At 35.7% G+C, this 12,324-nt stretch overlaps 1 protein-coding gene across 7 annotated transcripts; it reads left to right on the top strand.

Annotated features, from left to right (window-relative positions):
- Window positions 1–7,847: 7,847 nt before the first annotated feature.
- Window positions 7,848–11,816, top strand: LOC138896847 (uncharacterized). 7 transcript variants are annotated; one of them, XR_011410280.1, is made up of 5 exons: window positions 8,628–9,091; window positions 9,190–9,282; window positions 9,541–9,915; window positions 10,595–10,684; window positions 11,609–11,816. XR_011410280.1 is itself a non-coding variant. In XM_070182244.1 (4 exons), exons 2-4 carry the CDS (start codon window positions 9,793–9,795, stop codon window positions 11,621–11,623), a joined length of 228 nt encoding a protein of 75 aa, XP_070038345.1. In that variant the 5' UTR covers window positions 8,628–9,091; window positions 9,541–9,792; the 3' UTR covers window positions 11,624–11,816. The 7 variants fall into 7 exon arrangements, 2 of the variants coding, with proteins under 2 accessions (XP_070038345.1, XP_070038344.1); XR_011410278.1 differs by having other exon boundaries at window positions 9,541–10,684; XR_011410279.1 differs by lacking the exon at window positions 11,609–11,816 and having other exon boundaries at window positions 10,595–11,064.
- The last annotated feature ends 508 nt before the right edge of the window (window positions 11,817–12,324 follow it).

The raw sequence follows: 12,324 nt of genomic DNA, 5'->3' as shown, positions 1-12,324 counted from the left end.
GAGAGCCCGGGAGACTGGAGAGATTGATGACTGAGTGAGGTCGAGGGCCTAGTTGTGAAGATATTAATACTATAGCACGTGAGTTATCCGTGCGGATTATAGCGCTTGGGATGAAGGAGCCCCTCCGGAGTCTATACAAACCCCTAGTGAGCGCAGGTACCTACTGAGTGCGAGTGTCGAGTGCCGGGTGCCGAGTGCCAAGTGTCGTGTGCTGAGCGATTGAGAGGAATGAGTGACTGTGAGGAAGAGTGATTGTGAGGTTGGAGTGAATGGGAGGACTGAGTGACTGTTGCTCTGAGAGGATGCATTGACTTCATTATTGTTGCACTTCAGTTGTCATATATCACTGTCTTGAAATCTCTGAGAGATATTATCTTCTGTTTTAGTTGAACTTGACATGATTTAACTATTTTGGCCTTAATTGTCGAACCTGAAAGCATGCCTACTTTTCCTATCTTGAAATTTCTGTAATTGAACTTTGACTGTGAAGCTCGTCACTACTTTCAGTTCTTTATTTAGCATTGTTACTTACTGAGTTGGTTGTACTCACGCTACACCCTACACTTCGTGTGCAGATCCAGGTATTTCCTGATAGGTGGGTGTTGATTTCATCGCACAGTTGATCTTTTGTGAGATCCCAAGGTAGGTGCCCGGCGTTTCGCAAACCTTGTCTCTCCTTCCCTATCTTTCTGCTAATTGTATTTAGTTTCAGATAGGAGTGGCAAACGGGCGGGTCGGGTTGAATATGGTTCGGGTCGAAAACGGGTAATGAAAAAATGGATAAATTATCCGACCCGACTCATATTTAATACGGATAAAAAAATGGGTTAATCGAACCATATTATCCATGACTTCATAAATATGATCACTTTTGGTAGAATTCCTAGTCTCCCAAACTTGAGAAATCTCCAATTTGAGGCTTTGCAAATGTAAAAGTTAAACCCATTAGTTATCCATTGGTTATCCATTTTCTAAATGGATAATATGGTTCCTATCCATATTTGACCCATTTTTAAAAAGTTCATTATCCAACCCATATTTTAGTGGATAATATGGGTGGTTAACTGTTTTCTTTTAACCATTTGCCACCCCTAGTTTCAGACTATCATAGACGGTATTTTTCCAGACTTGTGATGTACAGATCCTCATGTACTCTGTGACACCCCGATAGTTGGGAACTTCCACGTTGTGTTTTGGGTTTATAGCCCTGTTTATGAGAACTTTGTTATTTAAACTGCTTTAATTCATCTTTCTGTTACAGGTGTTGGAATTATTTCGAAATGTCGACTTGCCTAGTACCACGATAGGCGCCATCATGACAGGTTAGGATTTTGGGTCGTGACAATGTGCCTCAGCCACTTCATCTATTATTCTATCTTTTAGATTGACCCCCGGTTTGTCGTCCCCAGTTATGTCATCTTCCAACCATGAGAGATAGTAGTACATATGACTGGCGTGACACCTATTTGGTTCAATAGTCTCTCCCTCCACGATGATCTTTTGATTCCACATTTGTTGGGCCTCGAATTTGAATATGATAACATCTCCTTTAAAATCCGTTGTATACTGAACCATGTTGGAAATGAAGGTATGATTTGTTTCATCCCAGCTTGCCTCATTACTCTTATAGGAGCGTAAGGGTAGATGCCTCACAACCTAGATAATATAGAATAGTCGCCACCTAACTATTTTGAGGTGTGTTAGAGCACCTATTTGCAAATAACTCTGTTTAAACTAGTCCATGTTATCAAAGATCGGGTAAGGGATCAAATTACCTCGAAGAGAATGTGTTAGGCATTCTTCAAAGTCCATACTTGTGGGTCCCGGCCGAAATTAATGCTACGTGGGATTATTGGATTATAATTGTCCTAAGTGATAATGCATGTGAAGGAAGACAGAATGTTTAAACGTTCAACTATGATATAGACAGGTGTCAAGAAGATTTCATATGTAAAGGTATTAAATGATCAGTACAAGTCTTTAGGTGTTACAAGATACAACATAATTTCTCTAAGTTTAAAGAAACAAAGGCGCAAGAAACAAACATATAAAGGGGGGGCCTAAGTTTTTAGCCTAAAGGATCACCTCATGCAACATAAATAATACTTCGCAACTCTCTTATAGTAGGGGTTGCTCATGCTATCTAGCGGTGACAGACGATCATCTCCTGCTATCCAATTTCTATGTTAAAGTTGTTTACCTAAAGCGCACTAGTTCAATTCTACATTGTGTCCTATGCGTGCACTACCCATCTCATGCCTATTGTTCATGAGGCTTTGGACCTACTATTTGGGTGGTTCTAGACTTTGCTTAGTGTTCTCAAAATGATAAGACTAGGCGCACATTCAAAACAAGTAGAACTGCAAATAAAAAATAACAAATGGCTCAAGTTAGCCTCCACACATAAGCAACAAAACACGCGAACATGTTTCAGATTATACAGTAGGCCGTTTCGGAATCGAGGAGTATTAGAGTCGTTTGAGACCTAAGACATGGCTTATATGTGACCACAAAATTTAAAACATCTTATGAGCAGTGTCGTCCAGGTTATTGAAATTACAGATTGCAAGTTATAAAGCCTATAGACATGATCTTTAAATGATTTGCGCAGCGGGGCAGTGAAGCTTTTTGAAAACTCAGAATTACTCCTGTTTTATCCTATTGACATGCTTTCTAAGCGAGTAGCAATATCTTAAAGGCAAGTTCTCTAATAGTTAGTATTTAAACGTAGATTTATCATGTTTATTCCTAAAGGCATGTTATCTAGGTGGTCAGTGTAATAAGAAAACAAAAGCAGTCGATCAGTTAATCAATTAAAGCCCTATAGACATGGTATCTAGATGAGTAAAAGCAAAGGCATATATTAATACGATCCTATAGGCATGCTATCAAATAGCGCATAGAAGTAGACATGGGAAGACCAAAGGAACTTAAACTCTCGCAAACATATTCTGATAATGTGCGGGCATTAGACAGGTTGAGTAGGTGAAGTGTTGAATTCCTATAGGCATGATTTCTATTAAGGTGTAGAAATAAAGCATGTCGAACAAAGTAGCAAACAAAGCATGTAGAGCCTATAGGCATATTCTCTACCCATTCATACGAAAATTAAAGTATACCCGCTCCCTCATTCCACTAACTCCCCAACTGTTTTGATTACAAATTATTAAAGGCCCAAAATAATGAATACAAGTATAAATATTACACACTGAATGACTGCAAGACTAATAAATAGAACAGGCCCAAAGGAAAATAACCCAGTATTCTCTGGGCCTTTAACAGGCTCACTTTCACACGAATAGCATACCCAGATCCAAACACACCTAAAACATGAGATATATCCATTGCACAGCCCGGGGCCACATATAAGCTCATACCACGCCTAGATGGAGGACCCATTTACCCAGCAATTGCAGATTAATCACTCATCCACATAAGTTAACAAAACACACATGGCAACCAATTAACAGGTCTGAAGTCTATTAACAATAATACCTCATAGGGTCAAGATTATAAAAGAAGCATATTTGGACTTGCATTTAGAAGCTAAGGGATCACAACAACTAGGAGAACCAATAGGACTCAGTTTCAATGTGGCAAGTTTGACAAAGAAAATAACATAAGATCATGATTGAGCAATTATTAGACAAAGGAAAAGGTGTAGCATGCTGAACATGGTCACATATTAGGAGGACTTAAGAGGCATGTCTATTGAGTTATCAGAGTGAACACACACACACATGAAACGTTTTCCAGAAAATCAAATCGAGAGTAAGGCATGATCCAGAATAATCAAAGGGACTTTTAGACCTAGGAACTTCTAATCATAGAAGTCTGGTGGGGTTATAGACAAGAGAATAGAAATTTTCACATGCAGGTTTCTATCACAATAGCCTAAATAGTATAACAAACAAACTAGTGAGCATGGTCTACAACAGTCGACAAAATAGCTTAACATGCTGACTATAACACAAAGATTAAAAATCTAAAGAACTCAGCATACAAATTTAAGGTTAATAGGATAGGCAGATTTCAGGGCTTATACCAATTGACCATGTGTAACAGAAGAAGCTAAATACATTGAGATTCAACTAGAAGTCTTAGGCAATACTAGAGAATGCAGGATTGAACAAGTCGAAGCACAACACTAAAGTTCTCCAACAACATAGCAGCATGTTTGGCTACGCATTAAGACAGTGTTGTAACATGATATGATCAATTTGCAGGGTAGCAGTAGACTACACATAAAAGGTTCAGTAGAAAGTGAATTATTGAAGCAAATTCTGGGCAGGCAGTAATTTCCTAGGAGTTTCAATGCAAGTATTCAAAGGGAGACATGAAAAAAGGGTACAATATTAAACAATCAATGTAAGAAATTAAGCATACATAAACATAACAGCTTCGAACAAGCATAACAACCTAGAATTCTTCAAATTTGACTATACTGATTGAACATATGCAAACTTATACGAGTTCAGATAAGAGATTGTAGAAAGCTTCAAAGCAAAGGTCGGCACAGTATCATACTGGCTTTGAAAGACCCACATAATAGAGATGTTCAGAAGCATGAACGCAAACCGGGAAGAAACATAATTGTGTGGGTTTGAACACTTACCAATTTGCATATTTAACATCAAATTGAGAAGAATCACCAAGTTCCAGTAGCAAAGTAAGAACAACAACAAGAATTCCAAACCCTAGTGCGTCAGAGTTCACAAGAGCTTCAAATGAGCCCCGAGCAGTGCTCGCACTAGGGAGGTAGATAGAGAAGATTTTGGTGGCGTTAGCTTTCATCCGGCCAAGAGCTTAAGTTTCATAATAGTATAGAGCGAGTGAGAGTGAAAAAGCAGTGGCAGTAGTTAAAAGTCTTAGAGGGAAAATGGGGAAGGGGGTTTATATAGTGAACGATTTGAACAAACAAACATGGAAACAATAAATTAAACATAAATAAGGCAAGATAATATCTCATGCAAATCAGAATCGGTAGAGAAGATGGAAAATTTCAAACCGTAGTTAGTTCCAACCGTCTGAAAATCGAACCAAAGGCGCAAATCGTTCCTTGTTGAGCGTATATGGACGGAGTACTGTCCAAATCCTAAAGATTCGAGTCGTCCCAGTCCGATCTTGGAATTGGTACTTTCTAAAGTTAGGCAAGTACCTAAGTAATACCGTAAATAGATGATCAGTAACGGGAGAATGCTAATAAGGTAAGTAGATCGTAGATTGATTCCATTTCTAGGTCGGAATCGGATAGAAATCAGGCAGCGGCTGCTAGGGTTTGCAGAAGAGAGGAGAAGGTTCGAGAGAGTATAGAGGCAGATGAAAGGGGAAATATCTAGGGTTCGGGCGAGGGGTTATAAGGAGAAGGGACGGGTTTATTATGGGTCGTTGATCATTTAAGATCAACGGCCAAGATCGAAGAGGAGCGGGGCGGGTTAGTTGGAACGGGTCGCGACCGGATTTAATACAAGGGTCGTTTGGTTTGGGCTAAAAGACGGGGCCAGGGGTTTTTGGGCGGTTGGCCGTTGAAATTGTCCGAAAATTAGCTCAAAACTAGGCTACAATTTAAATACACAAAATTCATTAACATAAATTGTAAAATGATTAATAAATAATAAAAAAATTATTTATGCAGTAAAATACTAAAAATTAATAACTTAACATTATAAAAATATAAAAAATGCTATTTTAGCATAAATAATATAATAAATGCAATTATTTATAGAATATAGGGTATTATTGTAAATAGTATAGATAAAATAGAAAAAATGCAAATATAATTATGCAAAAAGAGATAAAATATTATAAAATACATAAGGGTTTGTAATGATAAATTAGATGATTAAATCACCTTAAAAATAATTTAAATAAATAATTAATAAATATTTAAACAAATTGCATGCGAAAAAATTAATTTTAAAGCTTTAAAGATTATAGAAAATTATAGAAAATTATAGAAAATTCTTATATAACTCTTATAAATTAGGTAATAATGCAAAATGATGTTTTGAAAGTATATGAAATACTATATAAAATATGAGGGGAAAAATTGGATATCAACACACAGTACCACGAAATCAACCGAGTCACAATTTCTACGGTGTACGCTTACACGCATGTGCGTCACATCAAGAGTCACAATCAACACAAGCTATGGGAATCAATTTCATATGATAAAGCTAGGTTTTTTAACAAAAGTCAACTCCGGATCCACTTCTTGAAAACCAACAAAATTTACAAAATCCGAATACCCATTCAATAATGATTTCAACCATACCAAAATCACCCAATTCCGAACACAAATCGACACTCAAATCCCCAAATCTTACTCTCCAATACCTAATCCAAAATTCCACCTTAAAACACATAATCTAGGTGGGAAATTCAATGGGTATTCAATATTAATAGAAAAAAGAGACCAAAAGTTGCTTACCTCTTGAAATCTAGTGAAACCCCTCTCAAAAATCGCCCCTAACCCAGCTTGCAAAGTTCACAAAAGAAGAAATGTCGAAACCCTACTAATTTAATACATTGCTAATGGTTCCGCTTCTGCTGTGCATTTAGCCGCTTCTACTATACCGCTTTTGCGGTTAAATATCCTCTTCTGCGGAAAAAACACTCAACCCTCGCCCTACCGCTTCTGCGGCCAAAAGCTCGCACCTGCGAGACCACTCATGTGTCCCCGCGTCCACACTTGCGCATCCAGGCAAAGTTCTCAAATTCCACACCTGCAGACTCCTTATCGCAGAAGCGTTTTCGCTTCTGCGAGTAACCCCGCCTTCACTCCAGTTCGCACCTACGACCACACATCCGCATTTGTGACCTCGCAGCTGCGAAAAATCCTTCGTACCTGCACAACCAAACCACAAGCCAGGAATGAGACAACGGACCTATTCCAACCTCCGAAACCAAAATTCGAGCCCGGTAACCATAAAGTCAACTCTCGGTCAAACTTCTCAACTCTCCAAACTTCAATATTTTCCAACTTTTGCTAATTCACGCCAAAATCACGTACAAACCTTCAAATTAATATATGGACACATTCCTAAGTCCAAAATTACCATACGGAACTATCAGAACCATCAAAACTCCATTCCTGAGTCATTTACACATAAATCAGCATCTGATCAACTCTTTCAACTTATGCTTCCACCCTTGGGACTAAGTGTCCCAATTCATTTTGAAATATCTCCGGAACCAAACCAACCACCCCGGCAAGTCACACAATAATAAATAAGCATAGAATAAGAAATAAATGAGAGAACGGGGCTACAATACTCAAAAAAACTGGTCGGGTCATTACATATGGATGCATACGTGAAGATGTGACACGACTCTATTACACAAATGATCCATTCATTTTAGGCTCGTGGGCTCAATCTGTGTATTATGTTAAACATGGTCAAAGTAAGAAATGGCACGCTGTGGTAAGGGTAAGACCACGAAATTTGTATGATATTCCCGAATAAGAAGATGAAGCGGAGCCATATCAATTAATTGACTTGGTTGAAAGGGAAGAAGCAAGCCTTCAAGCAGAATCGAATAATTATGTCATAATAATACAAAGAGAAGATATTGATGGAGTGAGTGTTTAATCACCTTCTCTTAATAATGAGGAAGAAGTAGATTTAGAAGTTGGGGATAAATCTGATCATAAAAATGTGGATGACTTTAATAATTCTGCAACAGATGAAGAATATCTTTCTGAGGAAGAATATAATGAAAACGAGGATGATGATTGGTTGTGATCTTCAACTAGTCTTCAAAACTACTTTGCTTATTTCAATCGCTTTCTTCACATGACTTTTGTTTATCAATCACCCTGCCGAAATGGTTAATTTCTACTTTCTGCTACCCCTTTTATTTTTTATTTTTTATTTTTTATTTTTTATTTTTTGTAATTTTTGCTTTGTAACTTTATTTGTTTCTCATTATTTCTGAATATATCTTGTCTTTTTCTTATCATTTTGCTGCCTTCACTTCTACATTCGACTAATATCCAATAATATAATGTTTAACATGTTACAGCCTATCATGACAATAAATGTGCATGTTTCTACTAATACTGAACCTGTTGCCGATGTAGTTTCAAATTCACAGTCAGGTAAGTTATTCATTTGTTAAAAATCTAGCCCTTTGAAATCCATTGCTTGTATAGGTTTAATTTGCTATATACCTAAATATTTTCCTATGTTGCTGAAGGAAAAAAAAAAAAGAAAAGGAAGGGGAAAGACAACAGGGCTTTCAGTTCAAAACAAACGGAAAGGCAATGACAATGGAAAGTTGAAGGTGATTATTCCACAGGATAGAACAGTAGCAGTAGGCCCTGGAGCTATAGATTTTGTTACCGAGCTTTCAGTCAAAGTTCTCCAGCATGCTAGGCATGATGTAAAGAAATGGAAGAAAGTCCCTAATCTAGCAAGATTGAATTGTTTCTCATATACTAGTAATTCACTTTGTTTCTTCTCGATCACCGGATAAATTCTAGAAAATTGGTCTCTTTCTTGATAAGCTTATCAGATTCTTATTTATAAACTTACTTTTTTAACGTTGCATTTGATTAATTTAGCTTATGAAAAGCATACAACAAAGAAGCAGCTTCTAGCTATCTGTAGTGGTGATTTTACTGAAGTAGATGGTTCAAGTCCTACTTATTCATTGAGGTAGCTAAGATAATACACAAGCAAATTCTGAATTCCAGATTACTTTTGAACTTGAATAATTCACCAGAACAAGGATGTAAGTATACAAATAAAGTATACTGATAATTTATTAGTGGTAAACCAACTATAGACATACTATCCCTGAAAGGTCCTCAACACATTGGCAGACAATGAAAATTTTATTCTAAGTAAGCTCACTTAAGTATTTTTTGAGTGTAGGACACCTTTCAACTTCCAGACACACACAACACAATCGAGATACTATCCTTCAAACAGCTAATAATTTATACCAGTATTGTCGTATTAGGCTCCACGATCATTTCAAGAAATTTACTACGAAGGAGGAAAGCTTGCAGAAAATGCCAGCGGAAGTTAATGAAGCTGAATGGAATTTTTTAGTGGACTATTTCAGTTCTGATGCTTTTAAGGTAATTAGGAGTACATCAAAATTAAATGAATTTAACTTTATAATATTGCTTAGTTTCTTCTTATACTTTCTTACTTAAATTAAAACATATACGTGCAGCAAATGAGTGCACAAAATAAAACTAATAAGGGAAAACAAGAAATGAATCATATTTGTGGCAGAAAGTCCTTCCAAGCAGTATCTTATGATGCGGTAAAATATATCTTTGTTTTGACTAATTTTGATCATTTTTTCTTTAATAACATAATATAATTGTTTTGCTAGAGAGATTCAAGCACTGGCAGAGAGCCAAATCTTCAAAAACTTGGGAAATGACTCACATGAAGTCAGGACATTGGGTTAATGATGCTCTGCTTAATTTAATGTATATACAGAACTCTTATATTTATCCTAGAATATGAGCTGATTGAAACAAATATTGCAAGTTTAAGCTTGTATAATTGTTTGTAGGATAAGCTGACAGAAATTGTGGCTGAACAAATTCAAGAAGTGGAAGAGGGTACTGATATAGACCCAATTGTTAATGCTGCTTTTGTGAAACTTGTTGGAAAAAAGTCAGGATATTGTCGCGGTCAAGGATCGGGAGTCAAGCCAGCTAGTAGGAGGTCTACGCATGTAACTTAAAGAGAACTGCAAGCACAACAAAAAGAGGTGGAAGAAGAACACCATAAACGAGAGAGTGTAGAGTGCAAACTAATAGAAATGGAAAGTCAACTTGAGGAGGAGCGAAAAAAATGCGAAGTCATGGAAGCTCGTCTATTGAGTAATCAAAAAATGTTAAAACAGGGCTTGATGGCACTAGTATCCCATATGCAAAGTTCCAAGGTATTTAGTTTGTTTAAGGCGTTAAAGTTTCAATTACTTGCTTTTGATCCTAAGAACAATTTTATTAAACTACTTAAGAATAAAAGAGATAGCATCACTTTTCATGTTAGTCATTATCACATACATATATTACTTTCTTCGACTATAGATATGCCACAATTTTACATTTGAAATTCAATAGAACAGAACACTAAGCACTAAATGGTCGTGAAGCTCATGAAAGTGAATTTGCTATTTTCAGCTATAATAGAAACTAAAGGAGCAGTAAGCTAGATGTGATCTTTGGAGATGAGCTATTTTGTTGGGGTGCTGGAATACAATTATTCAAGTAAACAATGACTTTCTAATAATTGTGTATAATTTACTACTACTTCAACACTTGATTTTAAATACTTTGATAAAGATATTTCTAAGTCTAATACATGATGTTTTGTTTTATATCCTATGGTACTAGCTTCGAAGAATGAACGTTCTCATACACTAGTCTATTTGTCATTTCTACATCAGATATTAGATACTCAAGGTATAAAATGCTCTATGTGGATATTGTCTGTTTATTTGAATCTCTAGAAACTATTGTGTTCTACTGAAAGGAAACTTGTTCTAGTATTTTTGATGTTATAAATTTGCTTCTTCGAGGTTCTATCATGTTTAAGTTTAGTTGTACAATGTTTAACAGACTGGACTTCCTGCTGTACTTTTTGACATGATTGCTAATTTAAATGATTCGGATGAGACAAGTCCTAAAAGTCTTATGGATGATACCATGGTAAGTAAACTTATTCTAGTTCATGTGAAAGTATGTTTCTTGGTTGTATATGCAAATGAGTCTATTTGAATAAACCAATCTTTGTCTAGTATTTTATTTTGACTATAGTATTGTATCTCTGGGAGTATTTAATAGGTTCTGATGCAACTTTATTTTGGGCAGTACTTTAATCAAGCTTGCACTGCTTACATATCTATTTTCTTAAGTTGTTGCAGTTATTTCTCATTAAAATATGTTATTGGTTTTTCTTAAGTCTTTGGTTTCAAGAAGACTTTGAGAATTTTTGGTCTGAATGCCCATGGGAGGATGACTTGAAATATGCAAAGGTTGTTTGTGACCAGGATTATATAACTTCCTGCCCGGATGTGGAAAAAGGATAACCATACCAAATACAAAATAGTTTGAAATCAAGAGTGCTTCCCGGCATGATGCACTTTACCTTTGCACATAATCCAGATTGTGGGTGATTGTTTCTTTCTCCTAGTCGTGCATTAGTAATCTGATATCCCTAACCATGTTTCTGCGAGTGCTTTTGAGGTTGATGTTGTGTTTCCACAAGCTCTTTTCAAGTTGATAGTTCCTGTTACGAAATCATTTTGTTCATCTTACTATCTTGATATTTTTTGTACTGCTTTTACATGGCTTCTCGTTGTTGTCCCTTCTTTTCCTTTTTTTCATTAATGTGATGCTTATGTTGTCCTGAGCCGAGGGTCTATTGGAAACAACCTCTTAATCTTCACAATATAGGGGTAAGGTCCGCGTACACACTACCCTCTCCAAACCTCACTATGTGAGATTATACTGGGTATGTTATTGTTGTAGTAAGTTATTTCAGTTAATTAAGCTTCCACTGCTTTCATTTTGCACTTTTGTACTTTATTGTTTCTTTTTATCAAAATCTAATTATATTTATTTTCTTTTTAGGATGAGCATGCGTAAACCAACATTCCTGACATCCGGCTCATGTAGTGCACAAGCTATTGGAAGAAGATTTATTCTTTGGATTACTATTAGAATAGAACTTAAGTATCTTGGATATACGATGCTTTTGTTCATTTTGTAAGTAAAAATATACTTTTTAGGACTATTTAGTTTTTGAAAGTTAGTATATCCACTGCATCAATTTTATGTATAGGCGCTTTATATATATATATATATATATATATATATATATATATATATATATAAAAAAAAATTATTATTTCTACATGTATTTGTGAAAATTTAAGGAATATAGGAATTGTGTATTTAGTAACAACACATAAATTGTTGCTAAAGTAGTACTAGAGAATTTGTTGGCAAAAAAGTAATTATTGCCACAATAATAGGTATTGCTAAAAGTCTTGATAACCGATTATTAACTTTACCGCCAATTTATTTAGCAAAAACTAGTATTGTTGGCAAAAAAAGCTAATTTTGTCGCAACAATAATTTTTATTGCTAGATGTCTTCATAATCCACGACGTCATTGACCTTTTACTAACAACAAATAACTTATGACAACGATATATATTGTTGCGCTAAGTTATCTTTTGGCAACAATATTTTTTGTTGTTGCATATACTTTTCCCATCGATGTTTACTGCAACAGAGTGCAATGACTTTTTTATCATTGACAAAAATATTTTTGGCAACAACAT

Source organism: Nicotiana tomentosiformis, chromosome 8, assembly GCF_000390325.3.
Source record: "Nicotiana tomentosiformis chromosome 8, ASM39032v3, whole genome shotgun sequence".
Lineage (NCBI taxonomy): Eukaryota > Viridiplantae > Streptophyta > Magnoliopsida > Solanales > Solanaceae > Nicotiana > Nicotiana tomentosiformis.
The sequence above is the reverse complement of the archived record's forward strand: the minus strand, read 5'-3'. Positions and strand labels throughout refer to the sequence as shown.

Coding starts and splice junctions, on each gene's coding strand:
- LOC138896847 (XM_070182243.1), top strand. CDS start 9,023: ATGCCAGCGGAAGTTAATGAAGCTGAATGGAATTTTTTAGTGGACTAT. Junction 9,092..9,189: donor TCAGTTCTGATGCTTTTAAG/GTAATTAGGAGT, acceptor ATATACGTGCAG/CAAATGAGTGCACAAAATAA. Junction 9,283..9,540: donor AAGCAGTATCTTATGATGCG/GTAAAATATATC, acceptor AATTGTTTGTAG/GATAAGCTGACAGAAATTGT.